The sequence below is a fragment of the Sturnira hondurensis genome, unplaced genomic scaffold, assembly GCF_014824575.4.
Source record: "Sturnira hondurensis isolate 20B ecotype Veracruz unplaced genomic scaffold, ASM1482457v3 Scaffold0008782, whole genome shotgun sequence".
Taxonomy (NCBI): domain Eukaryota; kingdom Metazoa; phylum Chordata; class Mammalia; order Chiroptera; family Phyllostomidae; genus Sturnira; species Sturnira hondurensis.
The window spans coordinates 1-19144 of NW_028081413.1; the positions used below are offsets into that span (position 1 = coordinate 1).

Genomic DNA, 19144 nt, shown 5'->3' on the forward strand with positions numbered 1-19144 from the left:
CAGGGGCCAGTTCCCAGCAAGGGCCAGTTCCCAGCAAGGGATGCACCAAATGCAACCATACATTGGTATTTCTCTCCTTCCCTTCCCTTCTAAAGATAAATAAATTTAAAAAAATTTTTTTAAAAGTTGGGCCCAAGGAGGAACACACCAAGGCACATCATAATTACATTAGCCAAGATTAAAATGGAGAGAATTCTAGAAGCAGCAAGAGATAAGGGGACGGTCACCTACAAAGGAGTGAGTTTCCATTAGACTGTCAGCTAGTTTTCTCAAAACAAACCTTGCAGGCAAGATGGGGCTGGAAAGAAGTATTCCAAATCATGAAAGGCAAGGACCTACATGCAAGATCATTCTAGCCAGCAAAGCTATGATTTAGAATGGAAGGGCAGATAAAGTGCTTCTCAAATAAGGTCAAGTTAAAGGAGTTCACCATCACCAAGCCCTTATTATATGAAATGTTAAAGGGACTTATCTAAGAAAAAGAAGATAAAAAATATGAACAGTAAAATGACAGCAAACTCAGTTATTAACAACCACACCTAAAACAAAAACAAACAACTAGAACAGCAACAGAACCACAGAAATGGAGATCACAAAGGGTTATCAACAGGGGAGTGGGAGGGGGAAAGAGGGGCAAATGGTACAGAGAATAAGTGGCATAAATGGTAGATAGAAAATAGACAGGGGGAGATTAAAAATAGTATAGGAAATGTAGAAGGCAAAGAACTTATATGTATGACCCATGGACACAAACTAATGGGGGGGGGGGGGGATGTGGCTGGGAGGGGTTGTACAGGGGAATAAAGGGGGAAAATGGGACAACTGCAATAGCATAATCAATAAAATATATGTATTTTGTAATTCTTGTTCAAGTACAGTTTCCTGTCTTATATTCCCAGGCCTGCCCCCCCTCCATTATTTTTTAAAGAAGGTAATCTACAGACAGATTTCTGGCCATGGGCATAAAGAGGCAGGAATAATGATAATAAGCATAAATGAAATTGGCCTAACATTCCCATTCAAATAGTGAAATTATTTAAATTAATAACTTTTTATTACTTTGTCACTAGATAGAAAAATCAACAAACCAGACAACACAAATGCTTAGTTTAACATATGTATCATATCAGACAGGCACTCTGCCCATGAAACATACCAAATTTCTAAAAGAAAGTCATGTTCCTAACATGACAAATTATACATAGAAGATCCATGACTTCTCTTGAAAATAAAATAAAGCACAAAGACCAAACTGTCTGTGAAAAAATAGTGCGCAATTTAAACAAAAAACATTCATCTATTACATGTTAATTAAGAACCATGACAAAGCATTTCCTGAACATTTCCATTTAAATTTTAGAAAGTGATTCGAAATTAAAGTACTCCAGTTCTAAGAATGAAAGCAACCTTTAATACACATACACTACATTTCATTCTAACAATGCCATTGTTTACTGAAATATGAGAGGGGCAAGAGAAAAAAAAGGGAAGTCAAATGAAAAAGCACACATATTTAAGTGCCTGAGTTGGGACCCTCTCTGAACCTAATCAAAAATTACAACATCCTCAGATGTAGCAGTTATCTGAGTTAGCTCCATTTGTAAATAAGCAGATTAGAAAATCTGTTAACATTAATATTTCTTCAAGTGGTATTAGAGATGATAGGTTTTAGGTGGTTTATGAATATAAAATAACCCCATATCACATTTTCAGAAAGTAATTCACTTTTCAATTTTAATTTTTTGATTTGATACGAAAGTACCAGTCTTTGATGTCTGTCTTTAATATTATGCCACCATTTTCTAGCTTTCTACATTGAAAGAGCAGGCCACATGCTTAGAACATACTAGAGTAGCTAGCTAGAACTTATCCCTTTTATTATTGTTTCCAGTTCATTTATTTATGGGGTTAACCTCTATTTTAGCAAGGAATGTTGGTTTCCAATTACAAGCAGATTGCTCCTTTTAAAAATAAACTTAAGTATCGGATGGGGGAAAATAAACAATTAATTAATTAACCCAAGTAAGTAAACAAACGAGTTTATTTAAATAAAAAGTCAGTACAGTGCAAACAGGAATGAGAGCAAAATACATGAATGTACAATGAGTGACTAAAATTGGAGAAACAATGAATTATGAAAAGCTCAATGACTTTATAATTTCATGACAGAATTAAAAATATAAAGGTTGGAATCACTATGGTTTAGAAAACATACACCTGTATTTTGCCATTTATAATGTGTGCTTTTTGCCCAAATTCTTGAGGGGAAAATAAGGGTGCGTATTATACATGGGTATAATGATTACATACCATGGGTTTAACAGTCCTGTGTATAATGTGCACAAAGCGTGAGCACACATTATGCACAGGAGTGCATTATACACAGCAAAATACAGTAAACTTTGAGATTCAATGGGAAATCAAAGCAGTTTCATCAACAATGATCTCTTTTCCAAAGTGATAAATTAAACCAACCATTTTTATGTGCTTATTAGGGGGAGAAGCAGAAGACAACACATTTAATATTGATTCACTTGTCCTTTCAACAGAACTTCAACTTATAAACTAACTCCCAAGACACTTCTTTCCTAAGACATCAACAGGGATTTGGACCATGTCACCAAAAGCAAAAGTATTTAGTAGTAAAAATATCAATAACTAAGAAAGAACTGCTGTTGGCTATTTATTTTCTCTTAAAGCCTGTTAAGTCTCTCACTCTTCCACAGTAATTTATAAGTACACTAAGAAAACTACTTATTTTAGTTGGTTAAAGTAGAAAAATTATCAGTCTAAAATATTCCCATTTCAAATTCACTTAAGCCAAGAGAAAAAAAATTTAACTAAAAAGTTGATAAACACATAAAATATCAGAGTCCTAAGCAAAGAAACTGTCTCTATTTCTATTTCAACTAGTTCATGTATAGTAATTAAGTAGGAGAACCATGTCAGTAGTATATGGGAGTTGGGCTGATTCACAAATGATTTTTTTTCTAGGCAAGGGGACCAACAATTTTAACCATTAGCAAAGACAACCCCCAAAAAAAGCCCTCCGCTTGACTGCAGCATAAGCAGAAGCCTGCAATCTTACCTTTTTTATAAAGAAAAATATGCACTACCCCATCCCAGTCCCCACAAAATGGAGCCCTTACATTTGTGCGCTCTCCTTAGAGATATGCATCCCTAGCTCTAAGTATACAACAGATTGCACTTTCTCCTGTGCCTACCTTAATAGCTGCTCTCCTGGCTCACAGCTCCACTCTCATATCAATTATTTCAGTACCCTTCAGCCACCGTTTCCATTCTTATATTTTTGAGTATTTTCAATATCTTGAGGAAGTCTCCAGGCCCACTAAACCACCTGTCAAAGCTGTTCAATTTATCTCCAATGTACCATTTATGGTTTTTAGTAGTGCTCTAGTAACAAAGTTGTATACATTTTTCAGTGATTTGTCCTAACCCTGTGTTAACCATGAGCTCTATTATTTTTAGTGTTCAGTTTTGCAGAATGCCAAGATTTTCAGAAATACATGTATCATGTTATAGCACAAACACCTACACCTATACCTACACTGTTACCCTGATATACCTGTACTCCTATTACAACCATGAAGTTATATGAACAGCTACATAGTAAACCAGCTAGTAACATCTAGGCCTTACCTGGTCTCTGGCTCACTGGTGGACTCCCATCAATTCCTGAGAGTATAATGGGAACAGAGCCAAGAGATGAAGTTGTTGTGGTCACCATGGAGGAAGATGCAGCTGTGGTCACCACAACTATGGAGGTGGAGGCAGTGGAAGCAACAGGAAGAGTTATGGTTGGAGGAGATGTTACCAAAGACTTAGGAAAAGCAACTGAAGCCACAGGGGTAGTTATCCCAGTTGTTTTGACAAGGTTCACAGTGGATGTAGACTGGGGAGATGTTACAGGGGTGCTGGTATTAGTTTCAGAGACCTCAACAACCCCTGCAGTGGTGGCACGAGAAGGACAAGTAGGTTCTTTAGTTCCCATGTCAGAAATAGCAGTCATAGGTGTCACAGCAGTAACATTCTCTAAAAATACTTGAGGGGTGGTGGTAGTGACAGCAGCAGTCACAGGGCTGCACACCTGAACTGCCTCAGAAGAAACCACAGGTGTGACGACCATTACTGGAGAAGGTCTGATACTGAACTTCTGTGGCCCTGTTAGGGTTTGGGGTGTGCTAACTCCAGGTATCTTCTGCTGCAGGGCTCCAACTTTACTCATCACAAACTGTGTGAACACACCACCAGGAGAGGGTCGAGCCGCTGCAAATAAAAATTTGCAGGTCAAAAACCTTCAGTTCTCATATCTTATCCTCTTAGTGATTGTGTTTATCAACATTTATTTTGTGCACCACTGGATCAATTTCTTACAGGTACTACCTACCTGCATTATACGTGGCAACTTCCATAAACAGAAACCAAACACTTCCCTCAACCCATACCAAACCTTTATACTCTAACAAGGGATTAAAATTTAGTATTCCTACTAAAATGCATTATCTATACAATATAGCCAAATTGCCAGGACACTAAAAAGACAATACAGCGGCACACAACTTCCAATAGATAAAGTAAAAGGAGACCTCCCCCACAACTCTAATGTTAAAACTTCTTTCTACTACTTCCTCCTGCCTAGCACATCTACCTTTTATTGCAGTCCTCTTATGAGACACTTAAGTTTCATGTATTTCTAAACTGTATGAAGACATTTTTGAGAGAGGGCAGAACAGGACTGTTTATTTTTAAAATCACCACTACATTTTAAAAAGAGGTAAAATGGGTTCTTTATAAGGCACACAATGCCTATTGCTCCATCTTCACACAACTCCAGCAGTCAGCCAGAGACTTCAATTTTCTATTGGAGGAAAAAATACAGTAATTGACAATTTAACTTAACATTCCTTAAAAAAAAAATGATTTGAAACAAAAAGAAAAGTTCAATAAACCAAATGTATATACTCTCAATGCTAAAACACAAATGCTTTCAAGAAAGTAATCCATTACAGACTCTAGCACTAAAATGTTAAGCAAAACAGGTTCTCCATTCACAGAACAGGGATGAACAGAATAAAGCAATGTTTCCAAAATTATGCTTTACAAGAGCCTTCTACACTTTAAGCCTATACTACTTCAACCCACTTTGATTTTGCTAGCTCTATGGTTTCATAAGTTCAAGAAACATAACATGTATGTGATTGGTACCAGTCCTCATAGGAGAAATATTAGGAAAAGTATGTAAGAATGTCTTCTGTTTTTAAAATTAAAATAACAAAATTTAAAACCTAAGTCTTTTCTGCATTAGTGTCTAAAAGTCTGTGAAATAACACTCAATTCTAGAGTTCAGTTCATTCAGTTTTATAGGTTATCAGAAGAGTTCCCAAAAAGTTAAAAAAAACAAAAAACAAAAACTGAGCAAGATAGACAATGAGAATTAAGAGTAATGCCAAATTCTTTATTTCTCTTTTTACAACCTCCATACTGTATCCACTGGCCCAGCACCAACTTACATGCCTTTCCAAAACATATATGTATATCCCAACTTACCAATTGGTCTTTTTGCAGGGACAAATGCCTTCGGATTCTTCCCAGGGCGATTTGTTGTAGTGCCGGAAGAGGATGCCGTTTTGGAATTGGATGTTGAAGGCAACAGGGTACGTGGTTTCCTGGATGCAGCCACCTTGGCATTGGATGCTACCTTGGAGATGACAGTACTGAGGGTTGAGAGGTCCAGGACTGAGGGTCGCAACCTGCCTGTGATATAAGCAGCTAGCCTATTGGCTGGATGCAATGCCCCCATCTGTCCCAATAGCAACTTAGCCTGCGGGTAACTCTTACCATTAACCTGAAACAAGTGGCAAAGAGAAATTCTGTAAAGATAAAATTCTCTTGCTAACTCATCTCCCTTGACAGGGGTTTCATTTTTACAAGGTTTTAAAAGTCTATTTTGCAGATTTAAAGGGGAAAAAAATAAACTTTCCCCATTTGGCATAATCTGAGTAATTAAATTAGGAGGCGAAAAGAAATGCCATCATCTGATATCCTGTACTAATACTTCATTTTGGTAATTTGGAAACAGCGAATCTTACAAACTCATCATATCTACATCCTAGAAATGTAAAAGATACAGTCAAATCTAAGGAATCATCCAATTGTTTTACCTGTCAATAAGCATTTGTGATTAAGTTATTAACAAACATCAGCAAAAAAAATTACTAACAGTGTTCTCCAGAATCTCTGACAAGATCAGAGAGACACAATGAAGCCCTCTCACAAGAGTTCTTTCAAACTGTCCTTCACATTTGGGAAATATATGGTAAGTCTAAAATAACAAGTCACAAAGTCACCTCCATTTTCAGTTTTCTAAAAACTCAACTTTGCAGGTATTTTCTTCATCTCTTAGATAAAACTCGGGCTCAAGAAACATGCTAGTAGAAACTCATTGCAATTTTTGAAATAGTCACTAGTTTCTCAAAAGAAAGAAAATCAATGAATGAAGTAACGACTTTTCTCTACTGGCTGAGTTGACAGACTGTCTATTTTGGGAAGCAGAATTGATGTTGTTTTTTTAAAAAAGAAAGAAAAAACTTCCCAAGTTTCTTGCCCAGGTTCTCTAAGTCATAATGCTGGATGACTATAAAGAAGACATTCTTTTTTTTGTCTCTCTTTTACATCACTTAAGAAGAAGGCATAGAGTGAGGTGAAGCTCAGATTTTCCAAATTAATAAGGAACTAGTGAGGAAAATCACTACCACAAACTACTCTCTCTTCAAAGACACACAACGTAATTACTCTTTGCTACTGAAGTAAAATTGTGATTATTCCCAGAGAGATCATCATCAATGTCTTTGCCTTTGTTTGGTATAAAGAATGTGATCATTACATCCTGAAGTGAACTTAACTTTACAGTTTACCAAGCTCTGTGGTGTCCAGACCAGATATCCCTAATCTGCTTCTTTGGGACTTGCTCTGAATACCACTCAGCAGCTTCCCCAAAAGTCCACATTAGCCTGACTGCTTATGCGAATTTGCATTTTATGGTGGCTCTCTCAGTCCCAGACAGGAGAAGAAAACATAATTTCTATGCCTATATTTTAAGGAATTTAGTCTCTCTAGCAATTATCTCAGATTAAGTCTCTGCTATCAGAGCATCAGTTAATAAATGAAATAAAGACAAAACATTGTTCTCTTTATCATAAAAGAGTTTAAGAAATATCACCAGAAGCAGTTATATAAAACCACCAAGAATCAACTACAATAGCAAGTTTTTAACTAAGTCATCCATATCATCCATATCATCATCGGAACAGTCCTTAGCCCGGAGCAGTGGTCAAACTAATTAATAAAGTCAAGTAACCTTAGCAATGTCAGACATATCCACACATTTGCTATGTGGATATAAAAGTGCATTTAATGCCTCTGAGCAAGCAGAGAAAACCTTTCTGACTCTGATTACATTTTAATCCAGAATTTCTCTTTCTAAAGGATTTTCTATATACCAGGGTAGTTTTCCTAATATAACCTGCCTGAATTACTGAACAGAAAGGATAGAGATATTTGTCCTACAATTGTTACACTGGTAAAAACCCTATGAATCATATAAAGAAAAAAATCTTAAGCAAATTGTGGCTCATTTTTTAAAATTTTATGTATTTGAATAACGCCTTACTAAATTAAAATTTTCTCCAATTTTCCGAACATATACTGTACATTTTAAAATCAATTTTACCTTGTTTTATGTTGAAAGCTTTCTGCTAATAATAATTTCAAGAACTAACTTGAATCCCTTACTATCCTTGCTTGATTGCCAAAGTATCACTAGAGCCCAGACAATCAAGAGCCCAGAAGAACAACTTTCTGAGAAGACTGGGCTCCACATTTGTTTATAAATGTGCCAAAAATTCACTCTAGGTATGCATCTAACCTAGGCCTATTACAAAAAGAGATAATGATTTTAGTACCCAGTTCCCAGGAAATGTGAAGATAAATGATGTAAGGCCCACAAAGGGCTCTGAAAAATAAAGATGTTACCTAAATACAAAAAGTTACTGCACCCAGATTAAAGATAATTCTCACCTGGATAAGCCCAGATGTGCTTGAACTGGGTTTACGTTTATAGGCCACAAGCTTCCCTGCAGGAGAAAGCCCTGCATAAAAGGGCAGACCTTTGCCTCCATGTAATCTCTCCCTCACTGAATCCAGGGCATCTGTCTGCACAGGAGAGATATCATCCATTTTCCCAGGGGATAATGGACCATCAGGAGTCTCTGATCCAGATTTCTCAGCCATATCATCTTGGTCTTGACATGATGGCATAGAGATTTTCACACGAGAAGAATAAACAGGGGGGTTCTTCTCACCCCGGCTCTTTCGCTGAGAAGCCAACTCAATGATGAAGCTGCCCACCTTAAGTGACTGTGGCATGTTGCTATTGATGTGCTGGGATAAGATGCTCAAGATCTTGTTCCTATCCTCCTCCCAGTTGCAGTCTGAGATGATTTCTATCAGTTTGGTGGGACCACCAGGTGACCTCTGATGCACATAGGAGGTAGAAGAGGATTCCCCTTCGTTACAGGAAGACTTCCAGCTCTTTTCTGATAAAGAATTGAAAGATATTTCTGTATCACAGCATTTTATACTCAACTTTGAAAGATTTATATTTTCCCTAAGAGCTCAGAAAAATGCCAGGCATACAGAAATTCAACAGCTGCCCAGTGTCCCATTTCCATGTATTTTCAATGATAATTTAACACTCATAATTTTAGAGTTTTCCAGGAAAAAGAAAGATTCCAGAGAATCATGCTATAATGGTTATCACTGCCTGAAATCTAGGCCCTCTAATAAAAAGAGAGTCCCACTTAGGATGGCTCTAAAAATTCATAAATATCACATGATAAAGTGTAATCCTGCAAACAAAGCATAACCAATACAAGCAAGGTTAAAGCTTGTATAGTGTTCTGCTATCCATATAGGCAAAGCAAAGATACTCATTCGCAAGGTGCTCTGTAACATGTGATAGGCGGAGTCGATCCTAAAAAATAGCAACAGATAGTGTTTTGGCTTTTTAAAAAGTGTACTCTACCTCTAATTTCTTTTTTTCTAATATTTTATTTATTTATTTATATACAGAGAAGAGGGAGGGAGAGAAACATCAATGTTTGGTTGCCTCTTGCACACCCCGCACCACAACCCAGGCACGTACCCTGACTGGGAATTGAACCTGCGACCATTTGGTTCACAGGCTAGCACTCAACCCATGAAATCACACTAGCCTGGGCATCTAATTTCTACTACAAATACTTCTGAATTACTTTTGTATATCTAGATATGATTGCTCCACTTCCACATTACTCAACTCACCATGTTTCATATTCATAGCAACATGTTAACTAGATGTCTACTTCATTATAACCTAGATTTCTACAGCACAGCCTCCCAAATAAAGTTCTACAGTTACAGGTATGTCAGGATAGATCTCACCTAGCAGGTTCCTCAACTTACCTCAGTGTGCTATAAAAACATTTCCACTTTTTGTGAGCATAATGAGATTTAAAACAAAAAGTTGGAAACCACTGCTGCTTAAGTGTCTAAAGTGATAGGAAACAAAACCAAAAGCAAACAGTTAACTCCCTAGACATTACCTCCCATCAAATTTGGCAGTAGCCTCTGGTAGATAAATCAGTGATATGCCTTCCTTTCTCCCTCTACATTTCTCCAACAACAGCTATTGAGAACCTGAGGGAAAGTTTCAATAGCTAATGATGCCAATATGACTGAGGTTTGAAAAGAAGTTCAAAAATGAAAATCACTTACAAGACAGGGATGTCTATTTTCACCACTCTTATTCAATATAGTACTGAATTCCTAGCCACAGCAATCACACAAGAAGAAATAAAAGGCATCCAAATTGGAAAAGAAGTACAACTGTCATTATTTGCCAATGACCCTGTATAAAAGGAACCACGAAGATTACACCAAAAAACTACCAGAACTGATAAATTGAGTAAAGTAGCAGGATACTAAACTAAATGAAGAAATCAGCTGCATTTTTATACATGAATAATGAACTATCAGAAAGGGAAACTAAGAAAACCATCCCATTTAAAATTCCTTCAAAAATAAATAAATAAATAGCCCTGGCTGGTGTGGCTCAGTGGATTGAGTGCCTGGATTGAGTGCCAGCCTGCGAACCAAAGAATCACCAGTTCAATTCCCAGTCAGGGCACATGCTTGGGTTGAACGCTGGGTCCCAGGTTGGGGTGTGCAAGAGACAAACACACAGTGATGTTTCTCTCCTCTTTCTCCCACCCTCTAAAATTAAATGAATGAATGAAGGAATGAAGGAATGAGGAATAAAATACCTAAAAATAAATTAACCAAAGAGGTAAAAAGACTCCTAACTCAGACAATAGTAAGATATTGAAGGAAAAAACTGAAGATGCTAATAAATAGAAGCATGTGGTATGTTCATGGATATAAAAAAACGACCATTAAAATGTCCATATTACCCAAAGCAATCTACAGAATCAACACAATTCCTATCAAAATACCAATGGCATTTCTCACAGAACTTTAGCAAATTATCCAAAAATTTATACAGAACCACAAAAGAACACAAATAGTCACAGCAATCTTGAAGTAGAACAAAATTGAAAGTATCACACTACCTGATATCAAACTATACCACGAGGCTACAGAAATCAAAATAGTATGGTACTGGCATTAAACAAACAAATCAATGGAACAGAACAGAAAGCCCAGAAATAAAACCATGCCTATACAAGCAAGTAATATTAGACAAAGGAGGCAAGAATATACAATGAGGTAAAGAGAGTCTACTCAAGGAACGGTTTGGGGAAATCTGAACACATATAGTGAAAAAAAGAAACCAGACGACCTTCTTAAACCATATGCAAAAAAGATTTCAAAATGAAGACTTAAACATAAAACTCTAAACCATAAAATTCCTAGACAATATATGCAGTAAAATCTCTGATATTTCCATTATCAATATTTTTTCCTGACATATCTTAGACAAGGGAAGCAAAAGAAAAAATAATCAAATAAGACTACATCAAACTAAAAAAACCTTTTGAACAGCAAAGTAAACTATCAACAAAATAAAAAAGACAACATGTGAATCAAGTATTCACCAATGGTACATCCAATAAACGGTTAATATTCAAAATACAGGGTAAGGCAAAAGTAGGTTTACAGCTGTTGGTATGGAAAATAATACAATAATAAATAATTCAAGAATAAGACCTGGTGGGTGAGGCTCAGTGGACTGAGTGCTGGCTTGTGAACTAAAAAGTCACCAGTTTGATTCCCATCAGGGCACATGCCTGGGTTATGGGCCAGGTCCCCAGCTGGGGGCGCATGAGAGGCAACCACACATTAACATTTCTCTCCCTCCCTTCCCCTCTTTCTGAAAATAAAATCTTTAAACAAAAAAAAATAATAAATTGTTTCATGTACAACTATAAACCTACTTTTCCCTCACCCCATATATAAGGAACTCAAACAACTCAACACCAAAAATAATAATAAAATAAATAAAATATGAGCAGAGGACCTAAACACACACTTCTCCAAAGAGAATATACAGATGGCCAATAGACATATGAAAAAGTGTTCAACATTACTGATTGTCATAGAAATGCAAAGTAAAACCACAATGAGATTTCATCTCACACCTGGCAAAATGGTTATTTATCAGTAAATCAACAAACAACAAGTGTTAGCAAGGATGTGTTGGTGGCAATACAGACTGATGCAGCCACTGTGGAAAACAGTATGGAGGTTCCTCAAAAAATTAAAAATGGAAGTGCCTTATGACCCAGCAATTCCACTCTGAGTCTGTATCTGAAAAACCCAAAACACTAATTCTAAAGAATATGTCCATCCACATGTTTGCTACAGCATTATTTACTTCAGCCAAGATGTGGAAATATCCCAAGCACCCATTCACAGACAAGTGGATAAAAATGTTGTGGTACATATGTATCTACAGTAGAATATTACTCAGCTTTAAAAAAGAATGAAATCTTACCATTTGCAACAGCCTGGATGGACCTAGAAGTTATTAAGCTAAAGTGAAATAAGTAAGAGAAAGGGACAAATACCATATGATTTCACTTATATGTGGACTCTAAAAAGAAGGAAACAAAGAAAAAATTGAAATGGACTCAGATACAAAAGAACAGACTCATGGCAGAGGGGAAAGGGCTTGAGGGATTAAGAAAGAAAGGTGAAGGGATTAAAAAACAAACAAAACAGTCACAGGATATAAAGTACAGCACAGGAAATAAAGTCAATAGTATTGTAATAATTATGTACGGAGCCAGGTGGGCACTGGAAATATCAGGGGAAATACCTGAAGTTTATGATTGTCTAACCACTGTGCTATACACGTAAAACATACAAAATAATATTCAGGGTAAACTGTAATTGAACATTTTTTTATTATACTCCACACCTACATAATTACTATCAAATGATAAGATCTTGCTTTCATGCTGACCTTGTGATTTATCAGAATCATCCTCCAAGTCACTGGTAATTGGTTTCAAGGGCTGCTGTTCAGCATCAAGCTCCTGAAGAACGGAATAACACAGAAATACTTCGATTTGACACATTTAATATCAATAGACTAAGACACAAGTATTAACTCTCTCAAAGAAACCTGAAACAATGAAAAAAATGGCAACAGCTTCAGAAATTTCTATCATACATGCATTACTATATTACATAGCTCTTGGCAAAAACCAGACTTGCTCAGGAGTAATATTCTTGATAGTGACTGAGTCACCAAGAAGAGAATTTACATTGTATTTTATAGTGTACTCTAGTAAAGAAGGAAAAATGTTTGCTGTTTAATAGGCCATGCTGCAACTATTTAGAAATGTCACCAATGTTGAAAGATACAAATCCTAATAATTACAGATAATTTAATTAAAACTAAAAATGTTAAAAAAATTGTTCCAGCATTAAAAAAATACTTTAAAAAACCCCAATAACCCTATTTCCTACAGTAAGTATGCAGAAAAACAAGTAAATTGATATATACATCAAGTAAGCTGCCTCTGCCCCACAAGAATTACTCCAAATTATTCTGATAGCAGTGGAAAATCTAATGCCAAAACAGAAAAACGGACATTAAAAAGAGAAATTATGCAGTAAGTAATTCACCTTTGCATTACAGTTCTTGGGACTAGAGTGACATGAACTGGGCTGCTGAAACGATGGGGCTGGTGACAGCTGTCTCTGTTCCTCCTTTTTTCGTTCGTATACTCGAACTCGGGCACAAGTCATCATACTTTCAAAGTACAAGTAGACAGGATCCTTGTCCTCTTCCCGAATCTGTAAGTTTCATACAACAAAACATTACAAATGTTGGAGGGAGAAGTCCGCTACACTCTAAAAGACAAAGGTTGTTTAACTTTCCTTTCTATTACAACACTTGAAATTTAAAATGCAAGCTTTAAGGTTAAATATTACAAATATAGTTTATATGTTTTGAATCTTGGAGCAATCAGAAAGAATAGGATTCTCTACCTAGAAATTTCAGATCACAGCCTGGCTGGTGTGGCTCAGTGGATTGAGTGCCAGCCTGCGAAACTAAGGGTCATCAGTTCAATTCCCAGTGAGGGCAAATCAGAGCACATGCCTGGGTTTCAGGCCAGGAACTCAGTAGGGGGCGTGCAAGAGGCAACCACACATTGATGTTTCTCTCCCTCTTTTCCTCCCTCCCTTCTCCTCTCTCTAAAAATAAATAAATAAATTTTTTAAAAAAGAATTTCAGATCACACCAGAGAAGTGTTTCTCAAATGATCTGCAGTGAAGAATACATTTCTTAACACTAGTCTAATATACACTAATGTTTGTAAAATACAAAATTAGTAGAATATAAAATAGATCACTAGAAAAACAAGATGTAAAATACAAGCCCAAGTTTTTAGTATTAGTAAATTTAATAGATGTAAAATGACTATCAACTTGCTATGTTTCTAAATATTTATTCCTCTTTTCCATAAGTACTTATTTTATCACACACTAGTAATAGTTTATATCAGCACTGGTACAGACACCCACTAAACTAAAAGATCTTTGTTCAATTTCATCAACTGGGAAGACTGTAATGGATTTAATAATCAGAAATCCTTATCAGCTCTCCTACCTATCAGTCTTCACACAGACATAATCTACTAACAATTATCTTAAAAACTTTGGTTTTTGCTTTAAAAAATGAGTTAGTTTTTAAAGCTTATTCTTTTCTTTTTTTTTGTTTTTTTGTTTTGTTTTTAATAATTTTTTTATTTAATTCTTGTTCAAGTACAGCTTTCTGTCTTATATTCCCAACCCTGCCTGCCCCCCGCCCCATAAAGCTTTTTCTTAATGATTTTCTACTAATAACATGTACTACATCTCAATTACCCAATATACTACACTACAGGAATACAGTTTGTTTTTTTAATCCTCAACTGAGGACATTTCCCACCCCCACCATTGCTTTTAGAGTAAGAGGGAGAGAAGGAAACATCAATTGAGAGAGAAGCATCAACTGGTTGCCTTCTGCATATGCCCTTACTGGGGACCATACCAGTATCCTAGACATGTGCCCCAAATGAGAATCGAACTGGCAACCTTTTAGTTTGCAGGCCAACACCCAATCGAGACACACCAACCAGTGTGGAATAACAGTATTTTTAACAGACTTTTTTTGCAAGTCAGGTTTTTTTTAAAAGCCCATCTTTGTATGATCCTTCCTGAAGACAGATTTGGCTATATGTAAGAATTACTACTACTAACCTCTACTTTTATGACATTTTTTAAGTGCCAGCATCTAAACCAGTTAAATCAGAAAGAAGATGACTTAAACAGGCACATTACCTGAAAGCAAAAGGATTCACAAAATATAAACCAAAGATTTGGTTGAAACCCATCATCATTTCAAATGATTTTTGCAATCTGCAACAAGATCAAACTCCAGCCCTGACCAGTGTGGCTCAGTTGGTTAGGCACTGTCCCACAAAGTGAAAAGTCACCAGGTTCAATTCCCAGTCATGGCATATGCCCGGGTTGCAAGTTTGGTCCCTGATCAGGAAACGTACAAGAGGCAAAGAATTGATGTTGCTCTCACACACTGTTGTTTTGCTCCCTTTCTCCCTCCCTTCTCCTCTCCCTAAAACTAAATAAATGAAATCTTTAGAAAAAAAACCATGAAACTCTAGGCTTACCACAGGATTGGGTTTGGGAGTATATGACCGTGCAGGTTTAATTCCAGTGAGCAGTTTGCCCTTCACAGTAGTAGATGAAACTTCCGGCTGTGGCAACAATAATGGTTTCGTGGGCTCGATGACAGAAGGCGTTGGAATATAAACTGGCTCTGGATCTACTTCACCCTCTACTTTCACCCACAGTGGATAATGTCGAACAGGCTGTTCAGGTTCTGTTTCACATATAGCTTAACAAGAAGAAGCATAAGATTTTAGATACCTTTGGCAATAAGTTCACTGAGGCCTTGCCAATATAAAATACGCTACCTCATACAAAACAGTCAACTCATTAACAACCAAATATATACCCCCTAAAAAACCTTTAGTTGGCCTCATATACCTTAATTTACTAATTTATTAACTAAGTATTTGTTGAATATTATAAATCGAACACCATTTTAAGCAACAGAGTGAACACAGCTATGAACAAAGCAAAGGTCTTGCCCTCGCATTTATAATAGGAGAAAATAAATTAAAAAACATAAAACATCAAATTATAAATGCCATGTACAAAAATGAAACAGGATAAGGAATGAGGAATTAACAGGAAATTCTACTATATTTAGCACTGTCAGTAAAGGCCTTCTCTATAATCCTAGAAAGACAACCATTCTACACTATAATTTTCAATGTTACAAGTAACAACAACAAATATTTATTGAATCCTACTGTATACCTACACTAAGCACTTAGTATGTTTTCATTCATTTGACTGTCATAGCACTCCTTGAGGTAGTATTACCCCCATTTTGCAGAAGCTGACATTCCAGAGAATCTACAATAAGAGGCAGATCAAAAATCAAACACAGTCAATGTAGCTCCAGAGACCGAGCTGTTACTATTGCCTTCTGATGACAAACTGTTTTTAAAAAGTAGCCTAATTCAGTATAGGAGCCAAAATATATCAATAGAAAAGCATTGAAACCCAAATGAGATGTATTCATACTGTCAAGAAGTTCTACACAAAGGAAAACAAATAGAAATTCTAGGGTAAGAGGCTTTATTCTTTAAGCAAACTGCCCAACCCAGAAAGAAAACAGCTACAGAGGAACAAACATTGTATTTTTTTAAAGATTTATTTATGTATAGACAGAGAGAGGGAGTGACAGAAACATCAATGTTTGGTTACCTCGCTCCCACTCCCAACTCAGGACCTAGCCTACAACCCAGGCATGTGCCCTGCCTGGGAATCAAATCGCTGACCCTCGGTTTGTAGGCTGGTGCTCAATCCACTGTGCCACACCAGCCAACGCCAAACACTGTATTTCAATAGCCAATCCTCAGATAGTAAAATGTAGCTGGTTCTAAGCCAAAGATCCAAAACCTTTGCCTAAAGGCACAAAAATATGACTGAGCAGCATTTGCACTTAATTCGAATAATTTCTCATAACAAAAGAGAATCAAAACTGCTACCTGATTTTGTAAGAAGTATATCTGCTCTGAGCATTAAGACCCTACTAGTAAAAACAGCTTTGGCTCTAAAGGGCTCTCATACAGTTAACATCATTCAGAGCATAAACACAAAATGTTGAATAAAGGCTTAAAGATTTAAAATAGGGAGGAAAAAACCTTCAGAGCTAGAAAGAGATTGAGCTAATTACTTTGCTAGATATCAGCCTCTGTTATCCAACTTTCATAACCTAGCTCATTTATCATACTTCAGGAGGCTTCATCTAAGATCCTAGTGTTCATTCGTGTATAAATATTTGAATGTTAACTATGTATCAGACTTTGTAGATAGAGTAATGAACAAAATTGATAAAAAAAAAAAAAACCGTGCCTTCATGGAGCTGGGATAAAGTGGGCAAGACAGGCAATAAACAAGATAATTTTCAAAAAACATATTATAAGTGCATATCAGTAAAAGCAAAGCTGAAAAGAGAGGAAATAAGTAGTATGTAGAGTCAGTATGCATGAACATGTATTTTGAGGAGGGTGCTGCAATTTTTAAAAAGGTAACAGGGAATGTGCTTACAATAAAGGTGGTATTATCATTTGGTAAAAAACTTGACTGTCTAGTATTCCTAATTATTTCATACACATTAATTCTATTACAAAAATAAAAGGGCCCTGTTCAGGGCAAGCATTACTGTCTTTGATCTCTCAATCGTCTTTCAAGCTAAGGACTGTACTAAGTAAAGGTCCCTTTTTATCTTTTTTTTTTTTTTGACAGTAACAGCTACAAAATACACAGTACAGTACTTCAGAAGAAAGCTCTTAAAATGTTTTAAAATGTCTTAATCCCTAATAGAGAATGGAAGACCAAAGTTTCAACTATGGGTAAATGGTGATTCCAGTAAGCAGGAAAATTTGTAAAAGGAATTTTATGAATTCCTGAGAAAGGAAGAGTCCAGTTCTGTTAGTATGTCAAGACTTAAGTGACAACCAACATAATCAAATGGGGTAAGCAATAAAAACCAGGACTGTCATTGCCAGAGACTGCATAAGAAACCCTAAAAATAAACAGACTCCCCAACATGGGCAAGAACAACAGACACTGGAAATTATGGAGACTAAGGAAAAGACTGAAGAAAAGCAAACAGACCCTATTGGACACCATCAAGCAAACCAATATATACAACATGGGAGTTTCAAAAGGAGAAAGAAACAAAGAGACTATTAAAAAAAATGGCTGAAAACTTCTCAAATTTGTGGAAAGACATGAACATAAATATCCAAGAAAATCAACAAACGTCAAGTAAAGTGGACTCAAAAGAGACCTACACTGAAACACATTATCCTCATAATTTCAAAAATGACAAAAAGAGAAGCTTGAAAGCATCAAGATAAAAACAAATCACCATATACTAGGGATCCTCAATAAAAATGAGCAGATTACTCATCAAAAACTTTGGAGGCCAGCACATTTGTGGGCTGATATATTTTAAGTGCAAAGGGAGGGGGGGAACTATCAGCAAGAATCTGTATCAGGCAAAATTGTCCTTCACCAATAAGAGACCCTACCATTTGCAACAGCATGGATGGAACTGAAGAGCATTATGCTAAGTGAAATAAGCCAGGTGGTAAGGGACAAATACCGTATGATCTCACCTTTAACTGGAACATAATCAACAAAAGAAAAAAGCAAATAAAATATACCCAGAGACATTGAAATTAAGAACAATCTAATAATAGCCAGGGGAAAGGTGAAAAGAGGAGAAGGGTTTTCAGGAACTACTATAAAGGACACACGGACAAAACCAAGGGGGGGGGGTAGAAGCAAGGGAGAGAGGTGGGTTTGGCTGGGGTGGGGGTGGACTGGTGGGAGGAAAATGCAGACAACTGTAAATGGACAACAATAAAATAGTTTTTAAAAAATTAAATAAAAGTTCAGCCTAAAAAAAAGAGTAAGGGAGAAATTAAGAAATTTACAGGTAAACAAAAGGTAAAGAAGTTTGTGACCACTAAAATTGTCTCCAAAACATAATCAAGGAATCTCTGCCAAATGAAATGAAGAGACACTAAACAATAACTCAAAGCCACATGGAAAAACAAAGATCTCACTAAAGGTAAACACATGGAGATTATAAAAGCTAGTACTGTTATAATAATGGCTTTTCATTGAACTTTTTGTGTTATACAGGATTTAAAGGACTAATACATCTAATGAAAATAAAAAAAACAATTATTAGTGTGCAAGCTTATGTTACTACAACTCTACTCTTCCATTCGAAAGTTTGTTTTCTACACAATATACAATACTAATGAATTTTTTAAATTATTAGTTTACACCTGTGGGTACACAATGTATAAAGATGTAATATTGTGACATCAACAACTGAACAGGGTGAGAACAGAAGTGTAAAATAACAGTTTTTGTATGTTAGTAAAGTTAGGTTGGTAAT

At 36.2% G+C, this 19144-nt stretch overlaps 1 protein-coding gene across 17 annotated transcripts in view; it reads right to left on the bottom strand.

Moving 5' to 3' along the window:
• Positions 1-2389: 2389 nt before the first annotated feature.
• MGA (MAX dimerization protein MGA) overlaps positions 2390-19144 on the bottom strand; it is a 136844-nt gene continuing 120089 nt past the window's right edge. For 6 of the 17 annotated variants that reach the window (XM_037056008.1, XM_037056009.1, XM_037056011.1 and 3 more), the window contains exons 10-15: positions 15261-15487; positions 13213-13383; positions 12545-12617; positions 8098-8615; positions 5569-5866; positions 2393-4287 (exon numbers count right to left, since the gene is read on the bottom strand). In XM_037056008.1, coding sequence (XP_036911903.1) covers positions 3650-4287; positions 5569-5866; positions 8098-8615; positions 12545-12617; positions 13213-13383; positions 15261-15487 — 1925 coding nt within the window. In that variant the 3' untranslated portion in view covers positions 2393-3649. Of the gene's footprint in view, positions 4288-5568; positions 5867-8097; positions 8616-12544; positions 12618-13212; positions 13384-15260; positions 15488-19144 lie in introns of all 17 variants that reach the window. The other 11 variants (XM_037056021.1, XM_037056013.1, XM_037056012.1 and 8 more) reach the window with 11 other exon arrangements.